General features: G+C 31.4%; 1 protein-coding gene across 1 annotated transcript; it reads right to left on the minus strand.

The window, feature by feature from the left end:
* Nucleotides 1-258: 258 nt before the first annotated feature.
* LOC107457062 (uncharacterized) lies at nt 259-18,415 on the minus strand. The gene is made up of 6 exons (XM_016075108.4): nt 18,174-18,415; nt 11,354-11,541; nt 8,215-8,356; nt 6,664-6,797; nt 2,009-2,186; nt 259-1,309 (listed from the first exon to the last, which is right to left on the minus strand). Exons 1-6 carry the CDS (start codon nt 18,198-18,200, stop codon nt 683-685), a joined length of 1,296 nt encoding a protein of 431 aa, XP_015930594.2. The 5' UTR covers nt 18,201-18,415; the 3' UTR covers nt 259-682.
* Nucleotides 18,416-19,252: the final 837 nt, after the last annotated feature.

Consider the following 19,252-nt stretch of genomic DNA (forward strand, 5'->3'; position numbering starts at 1 on the left):
ATGGTAAAATTGAGTTCCATTTTATGTCGCCAGGAAATAAATATCAATTTTTGGTGCAATGTGGCTCGGAATTTTCATCAGTGTATTAGTTAAAATATAGCACACAGGTCTCAATTGGGGTTTAGAATATTGTTGCGCAGTAACTTGAGGGGCCATAACAAAGACAGGTTAATTTTCTCATATATTGTTTAAGTTTGCAAAACACATCTAAGATACACTAATAATCATGTTGTTTTGTTGAAGAACCACAGAAGCAACGCCGGCAAATAAAGAGTTTATTAAAAATACAGCTTGAGGAAATAACAACATGCACACACAGTGCTATGCAAAAGAAATTACATCTTGATCATTCATCATAGCTTATGATGCGACCGAACAAACAAACCACAACTCAGGAACTTGAACTTGAATCAATGTGACAAATATGGAGGTTTTCTTGTTGGTATCTAATTTCTTTAACAGATATTGTCAATACATAAAGTGAAACTGTCTGATTCTTGTATTTGGACTCAAATTATTTTAAGCTATATAGTAGCTTGCCAAGAGGTTTGAATTTTATTCTTCGAGTTTGACCGATTTTGTAATTTATTTATTTTTTAGTTTCTTTCGTGCCATTGCCTGGTTGTGACTAATATTTGGCGACCATTTTGCCCAGGATACGAAAACCTTTCTACTTTAAATTTCAATCCACTTGAAGAAATGTTTCGCTGTCTACAACTCTGTACTTTTTTTCTTTAAAATGCATCAAGTTTTCATTCATTTCTTTCATTACTTCATTAACCAAATTTCGAATACTATTAGGAGTAGGAGCAATTTGACCGAGCTTACAAAATTCATCATCAAACTTCCACAAACGATCATTGAGAAAATCATGAGCATGACTCGGCTTAAGACCTATGTCCAGCCTTCTTTTGAAATCTTTTTCTTCTTCTTCCCTCATCTCGTCAGGAGACGGAAACGTTACGTCACCTTTCAGAAATTTCAAAAAGACTCTCACTTGCTGGTCGAAGACAGGGAACGGGAGGACATATTTGGTCACGGCCAATATTGCCAAGGTAGGATAGTCAATGAGAAATGTGTGAAAGTAAAGTGGTGTCACTCTCTGGTCTTGAACCTGGAGACTGCAGCTGGGGTCCAGGAAAGGATAATTTACCAGATAACCAGTACACAAGATGATGGCGTCGCATTCCTGGGTCTGTCCATCAATAAGTGTTACGGATGTCTTATTGACGTGGTCTATTCCTTTAAGTTGAATGATATTCTTAGGCAAAGGACATGTTTTGGGTTTCGAATTGTGGCTCCAAATGACCTGAAAAGGAATATTAATGTACTGTGGTTGTTGCGTCCTGCGAAGGAACACCCGATTTCCAAACTAAATAACTCTATAACAATTTGTGATAAAAATATTAAATAAACAGTGTATTGATCATAAAATTTGTAAACATTCCATACATAATTTTCAAAATTGATTACGAAAGTTGATATCAGATGACTTTTAAAATTAATAAAAAACGTTAAGTTCGATTTCAAAACTGCACTAAACTGTAACCGTGGTGAAACCTGAATCAATGCTTTTGATGCTCAACCTGAATGCTTTTACGTAAAGTCAATAAATAAAAAAAATGTTTTGAAACTTCTTTTGTCAACTCAATGATTTTATGCTTTAGACATACGTTTTTTAAAAGTTTGAAGTAATAGTAATTTACACGGAAAAGTTCGGAGAATACGATATATGAGGCAAAGCTTCAAGCGAAATTTGCTTAGGTTTATTTATTTATTATTTTTTAGTGTAAACTTTTTAAATTTAAACACAAAATAAAATTCTTTAGATAATAAATTCCTGATCTGACGATAGCTATTCCGGATTCTCAAGTTCAATCTGGTCACAATAACGTTGTCTAATAATTATTAATCTAATTTTAACGAAATTTATTGATTTAACATGATCATGATTTTTAAAAGAAATTAATGCCAAACAAAAACACTAAACAGAATGTACCAAACTAACCATTTTCGCCACATTCGCAATTTCTAAGCTGATGTCTACCCCAGAGAAGCTAGCTCCTAAAATTACTACTTTCAAATCTTTGAAGGGAGCATTTTCTCTGTAAGCGTGACTGTGCATCAGAATTCCTTGAAAATCGTTGAGACCAGGTATTTCTGGTACATTAGGCACATTCTGACAGCTGAAAGAGAACCTATTTGTTATACATATTTACAAACTTTCAAAAATAAACTAGAAGAATTAAGCAGTCAAACATATTTTGTCCGTAAATTTTTTCACATTCTTTTGAGAGGAGGACTAGCTTGAAAATATATACAGGGTGTTTATAAAGTCACGGACCCATTTTGATGTTTAATAACTCGTAAAATAATAAAGATAGATTAAAATTAATAACATAAATGGTTAGATAGACTCAAAAAGTTTCATGACCCTTGTCAATGAACTTCCACGTGTGCCCCCTTCGTCGCACGGAGAATATCAAGTCGATAGTCAATTTCACGCCAGGTAGCGGCAAGCATGTCAGCATCCACAGAGGGTATTGCGGTTGTAATTCTGGCTTTTAGGTCATCAATGTTCGACACGATCCTCCTGTAAACATTGTCCTTTGTAAATCCCCAAAGAAAAATGTCCAGCGGCGTTATATCAGGTGATCTGGGTGGACAAGGAATTGGACTTCCTCGCCCAATCCATCTTCCTGTCTCATCAGTCGTCGGTCTCATCAGTCGTATATAGACATATTGGAAAACTTCGTATTTCTACAACTAGAAGAGCTTCAGCCACATGTCTTTTTGNACATATTGGAAGACTTCGTATTTCTACAATTAGAAGAGCTTCAGCCACATGTCTTTTTGCAACAAGATGGTGCACCACCTCATTGGGGTATCATCGTTAGTAGTTCTTTGAATGACCATTTTCCAGGAAGATGGATTGGGCGAGGAGGTTCAATTCCTTGGCCTATTCAGATCACTTGATATAATGCAGCTGGACTTTTTTCTTTGGGGATTTATAAAGGAAAATGTTTACAGGAGGATCGTGTGGGGGTCCGGAACTTTATGAACACCCTGTATATAGAAAAAAAAATGGTTTTTTAATTTATTTAGTTATTTTCAAAAATGAGATGGCGTTATTAAAAACGAAAGCAATTAACAAGACTTTCGGATTATCTTTTATTTCCTTTTATTTACATAAAATTTACACGGAGAAAAAAATTTTGATAGAATTACTGTGCTGTATGATAATGACATTTCTGGCAAAAAAAAAAAAAAAAGAAAAAGAAAGAACTTCTTAAATCTTGCTAACAAAAATTAAAATATGTTGTATTTAAACCATTCATTTGGTAATTGTTTCGTTCATATGGTAACGGTTTATCGGAAATTCTGGTTTTCAAAATTACAGTTTTTATTACCACACATTTAGTTAAAAACACGGAACTGAAAAGTAAATTTATCTTAATAAATAGTGTTTATGTCAAGTTCTAACATATGATAAAATTACGAATTTTTACCACATTTACCACATATTATAAAACAATATTTTATTGTTAATTTTACTAAAATCATTATCAAAACGCTTCGCTAAAAATTACGAGCATTTTGGTGTTCCTATAGAGGCAGAAACCCGATAAATTTTACCACAGTCTGGTAGTTTCGGCCATGCTTTTATTTCTCAGGTTTTACATGAGCCTATCAGTTTTCAAGTTTTTTTATTACTTGAGACAAATTTATTCCCTTTTTGACTGCTGTTTATCCGATTTTTTCGTAATTGAAAAAGAATCTAAAAAAGTACTTTTGTAAAAGAAAAATCAAATTTTAGTGATTACAACAGTCCATTACCATTAGCAAATTGCAACAAATTTGCTTAATTTATTTAGAGTTTCTTTTTATCGAATTATAATGTTTGGAAAATGAAATTTATAAAGCTTAAAAAAGATAACTTAATATAATTTATAAATGAGAACTATAGGGTGAAAGCAGAAGTCATTAATAAATCTTTTTCGAATTTTTGTTTTAACTTTCTTTCTTTAAAACTTTCCAGTGGTTGATACACTTCAAACATCTAAGGGAAGTTTTCTACCTTTGGATGATTTATTTTTGAAACTAATTTTGGAGTCAAATTTAGCTAATGTTTTTATACGTTAAAATAATTTGCCTTTCCTGCTATTCAGAATTAATTGCCGACTTGATAATTACAAAATATTGTAAATATATAAATTGATGTACAATATTGATATCGCACTGAAATCCATAATGGTCTGCTTTGAAAAATTAGAAGAAAAGTACACAATTTGTACATTTTTTCCAATTACATTTTTTTTTTGAGCTTAAGTTCACTCAGAGTCAAGAAGGAGATTTTCTAACTTTAAAAGTAAACTAAAAATCATAAGGGAAGCTGCTGCTGTTAATAATTACAAAATAATAGAGGGGACAACAAAGGAAACGGCATAGTCACAGCAACCTTTTCGCATATAGTATCCTGTAAAAACATGATTCATTTATGAAATGTACTTGAATAACCTCCTCGGTTTGCTATAAGCAAATGATTGATAAATTCTATTGCGAGGAGCGGATTTAAAGTCTCCTAGGATACATTAAATTATATCACCAAAATAACGATACAATAAAGCCGGGATAGCCTGGTTGGCAGGGCTCTGGGCTCACGTTCATGAGAACGGGAGTTCGAATCCAGCAAGTAGAAGACTCCCAGTGTAGTAAATGGTGACTGGTGAAAGTTAAATCTGTCGGGTCGCAAAGTCCTCCATGTTTCCGCACCAAATTATACCTCTGTGGGTACTAAATCAGAGATTTATCAATTCAGGTCAAAATTACGATCTGTGGATGAATGAATGGATGTATGAATGGGTTCGCTCTATGAACAGGTGTGACGTATGGTTGAGGCAGAAGTCAAATTCTTGGTCATAGATGGCACCACTGAAAAACAAGAGCAATCGCACCCCTGCCTTAATATCCTATGACAGCAACAACAACAAGGATTCAATAAAATGCTGTCAGTTGCCACATATTACGCCGAATGTGATTCCGTGATTTGTGAAAAAGAAATGAACCTTGTGCCAATTGAGAGAATTAGTTTCGGTCTCTTTACACTTTTCAAAAAATAGGGGAGAGCGTTGTACATTAGGACGAACAACATAGCCCTGCCATCAATTCGTGACTAACAAAACTAACCTGAGGCAGTTGCTCCTTTAGTCACCAGGAGTTAGAATAGAGTAGCTAGCAACTTTAAAGTGAGACATGTGGGAGATAGAAAATAAAAGGAAAAAATTTCATCGCATAGTTCCTTTATTTTTTTTCTATTTTTTAAATTGATTAATGCTAAAAATTAAGATAGTGTATTAAACTCTTAATAATGTTTTATTTAATGGTATAGTTATTGAATCTGAACAACTATCCGCAAACAATTTTACTGGCCATGTTTTTGATTTCTTAAATGTAGTGGCTGAACTGCAGTTCGGAGGAATGCAATACCTTGTTAAAATGAAAATTAAGTTACTTTTTAATTAAGAAAATTAAGTTTAAAATGAAAATTAAGAATACTTTTAAGAAATGAAACTATATGAGCAATTCTACAAATAAACGCCAGTTAGGCGGCCAAAAAAAAAAAAAATTTGGGAGGCACACTATTTCTACATGAATTTTCTTCTTCTTTTCACCCTAAAAAGGCGAGAAAAAATCATGAACATGAAATTTTTTCTTTGTGACATACTTTAAATGTGACATACTCTTTCTGACATACTCAGATAAATCTGAGCCGTTTATTCAGATAAAACGATTTTTACATAAATATAATATTATTATAATGTCTCTCTAATATGTATTTATAGAGATTTCATACTATAAGATTATATTTTAGTATGAAAAACAAAAATAAAAGAATTTAATCAAAGTTCGTAAATTGAAAAAATCGGGAAAAATTCAAAATTGGTATTTTGTCATTTAAAGTATGTCACAAAGAAAAAATTTCATGTTTTATATTTTTTCTTGCTTTTTTAGGGTATAAAAAAGAAGAAAATTTATGTAGAAATAGCGTGCCCCCCCCCCCCCAAAAAAAATTNTTTTCTTGCCTTTCTAGGGTGTAAAGAAGAAGAAAATTCATGTAGAAATAGTGTGCCCCCCAAAATTTTTTTAATTTTTTTTTGCCGCCTAACTGGCGTTTATTTGTAGAATTGCTCATATACAGAAATTATATGGTAATTGCCTTCACCCTCACCAACTGGGTCTGCAATGCGTCAGAAGTAATCACGCAAGTTCCATATGAATTTTCGTGCATAGTGCATTCCATATGAATTTTAGTCCATGGACTAACCTGGTAGATAAAGAAGTCTTTTTTATTTTGTTAATAATGTTTTGTGTTGTATTTGCTATAATTTGCTTAGTTTTCATTTAGTGCCAATGTAAAATAATCTTCATCCCAAAATACAACATGGTGTTGCACCTTGAGATACGTTGGAAGGGTGTAAAAAAATAATTTATTTCTCTCTTATAAAATAACATATTTTGAAAGTGTTTATAGATTCTTCAAATAGTAAGAAATAAGATATTATTTACATTTCAGCCATAATCTTTACCCAAGTAGAAATAAAAATAATTGTTTACTAACTGTCTCTAGGTACTACGCCTTCTCCTAGGTAAAAAGGAACTCACCCGTTGCATACCATCACTGCATCATACATTTTATCCTCCTTTTCTTTTGTCAGAACATCAGAATAAGTGACGCGCCATTCCACTTTGCCACCTAAACACGTTAATGGCTTAACATGCTCAACCATCTTGTGAAACTGCGAACATGAGATTAGATATAGTTTAGATTCTGCCACAACAAAGAAGCAATTTTTACTTTTAAAATTTTTAGTAAAAATGAAGTTATTAGAATTTACACATCTTAAAAATTATTTAAGTGAAGGGAAAAGTGCAATCATATTACTATTTTAAATCATTATCGAGAAAATAAAATACTCTCATCCAGTTTATTTATTGAATGAAAAGACGCACTTGCTTGCTCACTGCGTCTTAGAAAAACATCGATTTAAAAAATACGTTTAACAGCCAACGTGTTTTAAGAAAACACACATCAGGAAAAACATCACGAAAAACGCTTTAACCGAAACAACGTTAAAAACTCGCAATCTGCATAATTCGGTCACATAATCTTTCGGAAAAGCGCCACAACCGGACATTTCTTTATCGTGAACTAGATCAAAAGCGTTAAGAAAGCTGGTCCAATCGTAACCTGGGAAGAAGAATAGTCGATGCTCAAAAACGTTAGTCTCTTCTTCGGGAGAAGGAACATTTTTAATTTCATTTTAAAAAAATAAATAACTAAAAAAAACAATGTTTAATGCCTAATTAATTAAAAAAATATATATAATGATGCAACGCAATTTATAAGTTTCTTTCTTCGGCACCGTTAAAATTCTAATAAATGAAATACAGCATGACTCCTCAATTCTTTTTTCTTTGAATAATTATTTATGTGTATGTAAAATAGTTATTAAATCTTCTTCTTCTTCAGCACGACAGCCCCTTACAGACCTTGGCTGCTTCAACCACGCGTAGCCTCCAACGCCTCCTATCCATGGCGACTTTTTTCCAGATGTTAATCTTTATTACTTTGAGATCTTTAGTCGTGTCATCCAGCCATCTAGTTGGAGGTCTTCCTCTGGCCCGAGATCCAGAAGGATTTTTAAAGGTGGCGATTCGTACTGCATTGTTTTCTGGACTTCTCCAGATATGGCCAAGCCATCTTAATCTATTGCTTCGGATGACCTGCACTATTTGTGGCTGCCCATAGAGTCTATATAATTCAAAGTTGTATCTGATTCACCAACAGCCTCTTTCCTGTACTGGGCCAAAAATATTTCTAAGGATTTTCCTTTCAAAAACACCAGGAGTACGCTGAGTGTCTGCGTTTAGTGTCCATGTTTCACTTGCATAGAGCATTGCAGGTAGAATAAGAGTCTTATAAATTTTAATTTTGGTTTTTCGACTGATTAGGCTTGATCTTAATTGCTTTCTTAGTCCAAAGAAACACTTGTTTGCCATTTTAATTCGGTTGTCTACTTCTGTTTTTATGCTGTTTTGGTCATTGATCATTGTTCCAAGGTATTTGAATTATGTGCGTAAATGTATGAAAAGAAAAAAATAATGTTAAATAATGTATGTAAAATAATTATTATTTAACATTATTTTATTTACCTTAATATGTTTATATAGGTCAAAGTACTCCGCATAATCTCGTAAATACTGCAGCACTTGCGTGTGGTGAATATAAGACAAACCCCCATAGTGCGGAAATGGAAAATCTGGAAAAGCCATTGTCTCCTTCGGAATATTTGTTCTGAAAAGAATTAACAAAGCTGTGACATCTGATTCTCATTTTTAATGCTTAGATATAATAATGTCATGTGAATTAAATTTAACACTTTTGAGAAAGTTTCCATTTGAATTTCTAGTTGATAATAATAACTGCTTTTTAATCATTCCTTATCTGAAAAGCTCAATATAGATTTAATACTTCTTTTCGTTGTAATCTTAAAATTAAAGTAACATTTTTTATTTCCGTTGCCTGATTTTTTTCCTTAAAGAATTTTTGGTGATCTAGCATTAATTTAACACTCGCTGCACTTTTATAGTTCGGCACCACGTATCACTTGATAACGTTTATAACTTCTGAGGACTTTTTGTCAAAAGTTTAAAGCAATAAAATTACGAGATCATATAATTTTTCACCTATAGACTAATTATATATACTTGCTTTTGTTTATATACATACGTTTTTATTTATTTAAATTTACATTAATTTTTGTTTAAACTCGTAAAAGCTGATGATTTGGATGACCTGAAATATAGTTTTGTTGCAAATTGCTCGAAAGCAAATATAGTATTGAAAAATCCAAAAGTTCCCGAACTAAATTACTTTTTGAAAAAAAATGACTGCAGAATTATATTGGCAGGATTTTTTAAAAAAAAAATCCAAGAAATTTTATATTAACTCTTGCTCTATTCGTAACATCAGTTTGGGCTGAAACGCTGATAGACGCTGCAGACTATATCAATTATCAGTTTATTCCACCTTCCCTCCCCTCCCCTGTCTGTCCACTGTTACTTTTGGTTTGGTAAAAAATCAAGAGGAGTCACAGTTTAGAAACAATATCCATGTCATGCCATTATAGGCATTTTGTACTTCCTATATTTTTAATTTCCTTTGTAAAATTCATAGCCATTTTTAATCATTCCTTATCCTTTTTTGATTGACTAAAACAATTAAGTTATTTTTATTCATTTTCACAATGAATGGATATACACCGAAGAGCCATTGCATTATGACCACCCTGCTAATAACATGTAACACCACCTTTAGTCCTCAAAACTACAAGCACCCGCCATGGCATTGATTCCACAAGGTGCTGATAGGTAGTCTGAGGTACCTGGTAAAAAGCGCTCACCAACTGGTCCTGCAATTCCCTCACATTGTGAGGGGGTAGCGTGGCAGCACAAATTTAGTTTTCCAAGTAGGACCACAAATGCTCTATTGGATTAAGGTCAGGTGAATTTGGGGGCCATGACATGACTTGAAAGTCACTGGAATGTCATAACGATTCGACCCTTATGAGATGGTGCATTATCCTGTTGGTAAACACCATCCCCCGCAGGAAAAACTGTTGCCCTGAATGGGTGAACCTGGTCAGCAACTATGTTCAAGTAGCTTACAGACGTCAGGGATTGTTCGATGAGGATTATGGGTCCTAATGTGCCCCATGAAAGCATTGTTCCTGGGTAAGAAATCAAGGAAACCTGGGCGAGCCTATTGTTATAGATGGAGGGGGTTATAATGTAATGGCTCTTTGGTGTAAATATTTCCACTCTTTTCACATTTCTCAATAAATGTAACGTCTCACTTATATTCAATTTAATTGCGTAATGCATTACTATTCAAGATTATTCAATTAAGTGTCAAAATCTATTTTTAATCTTGCTTTCTTTTTAGCATCAAAATGATTCAATTATATATACATAAAAAACATTGAAAATTGTAAACATTATTTTGGTGCTCAATTCGTCAGCGAAATTACTTAAAATAAACGATAGATAACACGGGATTGGCTTAACTTATGTCAGTTTTTCTTTTTTAAAGATTAATCACCAATTAGGTCATCACACACTTGTAACCTAACAATGTGACCGTTAAAATTTCAAAAAATTTAAATTTAACTGAGTTTTGGTTGTTAGAATTTCTTTGACTATCATGGCCATTGAATATTACGATCCGCATATACGTGAAAGTATTATAGAAGACAGTGTAAAGCTTGGCAACGTTGAATAAATAAATGAAATTAAAAAAATAAAAAATAAATAAAGTCTTAAAAATATTATAGTTTCGGTTTTATAATCAAGAGCTTCATAGCTGTTTTCATACAGAAAACAAGTGTTCGTGCGTTAAAAACACGAAGGAATTTTCTTAATTATAGAACTGAAACTGCAGTGTGTTTTCTTCCTGGCATTATTTGTGATTTCATTATTCATGCAAGCTGTTTGCTTTATTCATAAAAATGCTATTTTCAGATTTAGCCATTAGGTTCTGTTGTGAGTGGTTTCACAGAGTGTTTATTTTATTTTACAACCGGAGTTGAACGGCTGTTCAACATTACGGCTGTTACTGTTCAACTCCGTATACTTGGAGTTTTTGCCCTAGCCCAGAAGACTAAAGAACTTCTGAATCAAGCATTGGACATTTCATGCCTTCCTGGAAGACTATTTGATGAAACTATCCCACATTCGCGCTGCATTTAGAGGAAAATCACGAAAACTCACTACGGTTAGCCCAACCGCAAATGGATTCTAACTTATGACCCGTCTATCTCAAATGATAATTTTTTACACTATCACTGTGGTTGGTGCAAAACCGAAGCAGAATTCGAATCGACCAGCAGTCGCTGGGATTCTGACCTAAATCACCTCATTGGACTCTATCACCTGCGTCCCAGCATAATGGACTGTTGTATCATTTGTAAAAGCTTTATCTCACTCCATCAGTACCACCAAATACCAGATAAAACGGAATTTACTTTAAAAACTTATAACTTTTATAGGAAATTCGAAAAAAATTTTTTTTTTAAAAGTGTGGTTAGTTTTTTCACAAAGACACTAAAATCAAAATTTATTTTGTCCCACCATCTTTACTTTTTTCCAACTGTATAACAAACCTGTAAATTCAACACAAAGTTTTTTAAACATTAAATAATGTTTAAGCTATTAGTAATATGCTCTACATAAAAAAAATAACTACGGAGTAAAATAATACATCCGTAAAATATTTTTAAAATCGCATACTTACATTAGGTTTTTATAAATACTGGATTCAATGGTCAAAGTATTTTCATCAAGGCCTACTTTATCTGAATAATTCCATATGCCTCCAACGAAATGCTTTTTTTCAAAAATATCGACATCAAAGTGCTCGGGATCTGCCAGTAAATGTCTCAATGCACATAAACCAGCAGCTCCCGCGCCTATAACAACTACCTGAAATTATGAAAATAAAATTTTAGGAAAATAAATTAATTAATAATTACAAGACAGTAATATATGTCTCAAAAATATAACGGAGAAATTATTAAATTAATAATATTAAGTAGAATAATGTGTTCATACTTTTCATATTGTATTTCATTTATCGGGTAGTTCCGTAAAAACGTGATATAAATATTTTAAAATCTTTATGAACAATGAAAACAAGAAAGTATTCTGATATGGGATTGCATAATAATATTTAAGCGAGGAAAAAATAAAAATGCTATCAAAATATGACGAATTAAGGTTGAGGAAAGGGATTTTAATAAACTTCAAAACCGGTTTAATGGACAACTAATCATTTCTTTTTCAATATTTTAAATTGAATAAAGTGTTTTATATATAAAAATAACTATTTTTCTTTGTTAAAGAGCAAATAATGGCTTTAAAAGGGACAAAAGTCGTATCAGGAGGAAAGCACACATAACACCCCGTAACTCCCTATAATATTAACCTATAAATTTCAAACTCGGACCGCACTTAGAGTTTAATATAACTAACTATTGTACCAAGGGAATTTTTTATAGAACAATTACTGGGCCTACGATGACCCAAAATATGTTTTGTTGACTAACCGGGAGGAGGTGTTTTAAGCTAAATATTCGTGAGGCAGCCGTGTGAAGCGTGGCGAAGTTGATAGCGCGTTGGGCAAGTTAGATTTGTTGTCCCGGACAGCTTGGGTTCGAAACCCGGCGGGGGTCGACCTTCAAATTTTTTTAATTTTTCATATATAACTTTTTTAAATATATTTTCTGATATTTTAACGTGAATAAAGTGTTTGGTATATAAAAGTAACTATTTTTTCATTGGGAAATAACGAATAATAGATAATAAATGGATAAATTTCGGATAATTCTTATTTATTTATTTTCTTTATATTATATTGTTTTTTTTTCAATATTTTAAAAAGAATAAAGTGTTATATCTCTCTATTCTAAAAAAAAGTTTTTGCAGTTAATTTTGTCCCCTGAAAAACTTTTTAACTACGTGATGAAAATCTAAGATTAAGGAATCAATTCATNGGTCGACATTCAAATTTTTTCTTTTTATTTATATTATTTTTTTAAACATATTTTTTGTTATTTTAACGTGAATAAAGTGTTCTGTATATGAAAAAAAAACTGTTTTTCTTTGGGCAATAGTGAATAATAGCTAATAAACGGATAAATTTCGGATAAATTTTTATTTATTTATTTATTTTATATTATATTATTTTTTTAACTTCCTTTTCAATTCTTTAAAAAGAATAAAGTGTTCTATGTATAAAAAGAATTAATTTTCTCTGTTAAAGAGCAAATAATGGCTTCAAAAGGGACAAAAGTCGCATTAGGAGGAACGCACACATCTCACCCCGTAACTCCCTATAATATTAACCTTTAAATTTCAATTTTTGCCCGAAATTAGAGTTTAATATAACTAGCAATTCTACCAATAGAATTTTCTATAAACCAATTAGTGGGCCCACGATGACCCAAAATGTATTTTGTTGACTAACCGGGAGGACGTGTTTTAAGCAAAATATTCGTGAGGCTGGCATGTGAAGCGTGGCGAAGTTGATAGCGCGTTGGGCAAGTTAGAATTGTTGTCGCGGAAAATCTGGGTTCGAAACCCTTTGATGGTCGACTATCAAATGTTTTTTATTTATTTTATATTATTTTTTTAAATATATTTTTCGATATTTTAACGTGAATAAAGTATTTGATACATAAAAATAACTACTTTTCCTTTGGGAATAGCGAATAATAGATAATAAACGGATAAATTTCGGAAAATACTTATTTATTTATTTGTTTTATTTTATATTATCTTTTAACTTGTTTTTCAATATTTTAATAAGAATAAAGTGTTTTATATATGAAAAGAATTATTTTTCTTTGTTAAAGAACAAATAATGGCTTAAAAAGGGACAAAAGTCGTAGCAGGAGGCCCGCACACATCACACTCCGTAACTCCCTATAATATTAACCTATAAACTTCAAACTCGGACCGAACTTAGAGTTTAATATAACGAACTATTGTACCAAGGGAATTTTTTATAGAACAATTACTGGGCTTACGATGACCCAAAATATAATTTGTTGACTAACCGGGAGGTGTTTTAAGCTAAATATTCGTGAGGCTGCCGTGTGAAGCGTGGCGAAGTTGATAGCGCACTGAGCAAGTTATATTTGTTGTCCCGGAAAATCTGGGTTCGAAACCCTGCGATAGTCGACTTTCAAATTTTTTTTATTTAATTTATATTATTTTTTTTAATTTATTTTTCGATATTTTAACGTGAATAAAATGTTCGGTATATAAAAATAACCATTTTTTTTTGCAAAAGAGCGAATAATATCTAATAAACGGATAAATTTCGGATAATTTTTATTTATTTATTTACTTTATTTTATATTATTTTTTAACTTGTTTTTCAATATTTTAAAAAGAATAAAATGTTATATATCTATAAATAATTATTTTTCTTTGTTAAAGAGCAAATAACGACTTAAAAAGGGGCAAAAGTCGTATCAGGAGGAGCTCACATATCACACCCGTTACTCCCTATAATATTAACCTATAAATTTCAATTTTTGCCCGAAATTAGAGTTTAATGCAACTAACAATTGTATTAAAGGAATTTTTTATAGACCAATTAGTGGGCCCACGATGACCCAAAATATGTTTTGTTGACTAACCGTGACAAGGTGTTTTAAGCTAAATATTCGTGAGGCAAGCATGTGAAGCGTGGTGAAGTTGATAGCGCCTTGGGCAAGTTAGATTTGTTGTCCCGGAGATCCTGGGCTCGAATCCGGCGATGTCGACCTTCAAATTTTTTTAATTTTTCATGTATAACTTTTTTAATATATTTTTAAATATTTTAACGTGAATAAAATGTTCGGTATATAAAAATAACTATTTTTTTTNAATTCAATTTTTTCCTAAAATTAGAGTTTAATATAGCTAACAATTGTGTCAAAGGAATTTTGATAGACCACTTAGTGGGCCTACGATGACCCAAAATATGTTTTGTTGACTAACCGGGTGGAGGTGTTTTAAGCTAAATATTCGTGGGGCTGACATGTGAATCGTGGCGAAGTTGATAGCGCTTTGGGTAATTTGGATTTGTTGTCCCAGACACCCTGGGTTCGAAACTCGGCGAGGGTCGACCTTCAAATTTTTGTAATTTTTGATATATAACTTTTTTAATATATTTTTCGATATTTTAACGTGAATAAAGTGTTCGGTATATAAAAATAACTATTTGTTCCTTGGGAAATAGCGAATAATAGCTAATAAACGGATAAATTTCGGATAATTTTTATTTATTTATTTATTTTATTTTATATTATTTTTTTAACTTTTTTTTTCATTTTGTACCGTAACGAAATTAACTGTTAATCGAAATTGAGTATTTAAAGAGAAAACGAAACGATTATGCGTCTCTGCCCATGAAAGTTGAAATTTTTTAAGTTTGAAATTTAAAGATGTTTTTAATAATCATCTCTCGCAATTAAAACTGTCTTTTCTCCTAAAGTCCACTTTTCTATGCTGTAATTTATCACATTTCGATAACATTTTTGTTTTTGAATACTTATTTTAAATACTTATTTGTGCTTCCCTATGTGCATCTCTTTATGTTTTCCCCTGTTTGATAAAGATTCCAAAAATTCATATTTAAGTTCTCTTTATGAAGTAGTAAGTATATTTTCAAAAGTCTTTTCAGAAATGATATAATTAGAGCCTATACACTGAGTAACATAGAATAAAATATGCATATTACAGATATCAGATTCAATATAAAATTTGCGTAACATGTTTAATGACAAAATATGTAAAAATCTGATTAATTAAGAAAATAGTAGTGGACTGAAAGTGTCAAATTACACAAATGCTTTATTACTAAATGCAGTTAGCTCCCACAAGTTTTAGAGGGGTATAACGATTAGAATTCTTCTTACATTTATTGATTACAGTTGATAATTCGTAAAAAAAAAAAACTTTTTTTTAAATAAGAAAAAGTTTGACTGAGCTATAGAAATATGAAACAAATATATTAAGAGTACAAATTATGTTGACGATGTCTAAAAATGTTTTACATGAAAACTTTGAACAAGTATGTATCTGAACTTTCACTAGATACAGGATATTTCGTAGCTTTTCCCCTGAATAATTATTTTTCTTGTAAAAACAAAATCAAGTATAATTGTGCTCATTACTGGTCAAAAATTAATATTTTAGTGAGGAGAAAAAACGTTTCCAAATTGTGACTTATCATTACTGGGTTCAAGTAAAGAAGACATTAAAATCATCAAAAAGTTCACTTGTAGAGCTGGACTAGAGTTCATAATTTTTTCACTCAGGGAACTTTTGACTTTATCTTTAAATAAAGTGGTTTAAAATAAATCCCTTTTAATTGATCTCAATTATGATTGGTCAAAGTTTGAAAACAGTTTAATTTCTTTAATATGTATTTGAGGTCTCTAATATACACAATTATTTCCATTACTTTTGAAAAGAATTCCTAAAATATTTATGGAAGGTGGTCATTATTAAAGATTCTTAATAAATATTTTCTCTAGTGCAACCCAATCTGAAAAATAGAAACTATAACCTATTTCTCAGATTGAGAACCTCAAATAAATATCATAACCTCGAAATAGGTATCACAATCTCGAATAGGTATTATTGTCGAATCGATATCATAACATCGAATAAGTATTATAACGTTGAAAATTTAGTTTTGTATAAACGGGATTTTCAATATTTTTTTCTTTATCAATCGTTTAACTTAGTTTAGTAAGCAATTTTCAAAATTGAAATTCTAACTTTCAATAAAAGATAGTAATATATTTTAAAATGTCTAAAAAAATGAAGAAAAAAAAAAAGAGTTCAAAAAGATTTCTTTTCTTTTCCAATCTGTGTGTTTTCTCTTGCCATTAACCCCTTCAGGATCTGCAGAAAGAAGTGCTTTTCAAGGTGCGCACACTCCGAGAGTTGTTGTTGTTTCTAATACCCCTTGCCGAATATCAGCAAGCCTGCTTGGTGAAACCAAGCGAATTTAAGGCAGAGAGTGTCTTTCTTGTTTTTCAATGGTGTCATCTATGGCCAAGAATACGACTTCAGCCACACGCTCGTCACAGATCATTTTAAAGAGCTGACCCATTCATACATCCATTCATTCATACACTGATCGTACTTTGACCTGAACCAGAGAGCGATCAATCTCCAATTCAGTACCCTCAGAGGTATTGATTTGTTATGGGAAGTTAAAGGGGTTTGTTACCCGACAGATTTAACGTACACCAGTCATCGCTCCCGGTGACACCGTCGCCTGGGATCGAACTCTCGATCTCTTGAACATGAGGGCGCCGCACTGACCAACCTGGCTATCCCGGCTCATTTGAAGAGTATATGTAATATAGAGAAGGTACTCTATAGTACGTATATGTGCCTATAATATATGTGCTTATGAGTACGTACATGATACGAGACGATACGTATATAATACAAACACGAGATGTAATATGAAAGTACTGAATAGAAACTACACCCGTATGATCTTAGGTCACGATACCGTGACCCAAGAAAAAATCAAACAATCACGTATATCATCATCCTGAAAGGGTAAAAAAATCTGGGTTTGAAAAAGCCAAAATCGTAAAAGAAATTATATAGTAACAATTCATCGAAAAATTAAAGCTTAAATTAATGGCACTTGCAAGAAATACTCGCATATAATGTTCTAATATTTCGTTCATACATTTTATTATTTTTTTGAAACAACCTACGTAATAATTTTTAATATATTTAAAGTTATAAAATTATTTCAGGAAAAATGCGCAAAATAACGTATAAAATAAGTAATTATTGAATTAATTTTTTTAAGATTTCAGATTTCACAAAACAAAATTAAGAGGTAATTAAACACGACGCAATTTTAAGAAGCACCCCATTGGCTAATGGTTTCCTATAAGCATATACATGTCTTCTGTAGATATAGACCAGGGATGGCGAACCTTTATACACCAACGTGCCATTTTCTCTAAAAAATTGTTTAATGAGGTAATAGACGTGCCGTCAAATAATTTTGACTTCGTGATTATTGGGAAAATAATAATGCTAAATACCATAGACTCAAAACTCTTTATTTACATTGAAAAAAAAAACATTTTGCAATGTCTCAGTTATACAAGTAATTCAACTTAAAGTAACATCAATGTGACTTCTGTTGTTGCAGATTAGATGACCAATAACTTATATTAGGTTCTAAGATGTTAGTTTAAGCAGGACTGTTGATTTTTTTTTTGCCAGTTATTTATTGTTAGCTTGTTTTTTACGGTTATTAATTGTTTTTTAGTATTAATTTTTAATTTTTTTATTAATAATTGTTTAATATTTTGTTTGTTTTTTGTGAATTTTAATTTAATTGTTACATATGCTTCATAGCGTAATAACATTTGTGTAATAACAATTCATAGTGTAGCAACAATTGTGATCGGTGGAGTGCCCAAAATATTGTGTCGCGTGCCATAAATGGCACGCGTGCCATTGGTTCGCCATCCCTGATATAGACTACAGTATTTTAGAAACTAAAATCTTCTTACCTTTAAACGAGCCTTTATTGATGCCATTCTCTTACAGTTGGCGTCTAAAAGCAAATGCGATTAATGTTGCTGAAACAATCGTAATTTTTGAGTTTAATTCGTTTTTTACAGCTTGTTTGAACCTTTCAAGAATTTACAAACAACAACTTATTTAACTCTTCGATGCGCTTAATTCCTATTGCTTGTTTTTAAAAATGTTTTGTGTGGATGAAGAAAATCGCTCCCTTCCTGAATCGGAAAAATAAGTGATGACAAGATGTGATAAGTGATAATGTATAGTGATGATGTATATAAAAAAAAAAGTGATGATGTATATAAAAAAAAAGATTAATGAAACTTTATCACTATCTACAAGTTCAACGTGTCAACTGTTATCGTCTGAGACACATCCGCTTCGGTGATAAACAAATTACATGTCACCTTATGAAATAGAAACAAGTGAGGACAAATGCTTAAATTTACATGTTGTAGCTGTTTTGATATAAAAAGTATTTGTTACAAATATCTGTTGCAGCAAAAAAAGTAAGAAAGATGATTAAAAAGAAATTAATTCAAAACATATTCGCAATTGCACCATTAGTTGGAATAGTTGATTTGTCACTCGATTTTTAAAAAAAAATATCTCATAAAATTTATTATTACGTTAACTTTTATATATTTCATGAAATGAATCAATTAGTGAATCCTTTGTTTTACAGCAAAATGTCGAAACAAAAACGATTTCGAGATGGGAATTGATTAGCGAAACCAACATGGAGTTTTAAATTGTCGTAGATAAAATAAATTACAAAATTTAGATTGAACTCAAGTCGAAGAATTCTGTAACAAATTATGTTGTGCTTGGTACATCAGATCAGTACATAACTGGAATGAGGTGCTGCCTGTTTCATTTTTTATGTAAATTTTTACCTCATATTAACATGAAAAAAGTTCAATCCGCNTTAATAAAAATAAAATATTTTACCTCTTATTATAAAAAAAATTATATTCTTAAACTTAAAAAATAAAAACAAAATTTAACTAAACAATGTTGTCGAAATAAAAAGTCTAAATTAGGGAAGTAATAGTGCTTTATTACA

Source organism: Parasteatoda tepidariorum, chromosome 8 (genome assembly GCF_043381705.1).
Source record: "Parasteatoda tepidariorum isolate YZ-2023 chromosome 8, CAS_Ptep_4.0, whole genome shotgun sequence".
Taxonomy (NCBI): domain Eukaryota; kingdom Metazoa; phylum Arthropoda; class Arachnida; order Araneae; family Theridiidae; genus Parasteatoda; species Parasteatoda tepidariorum.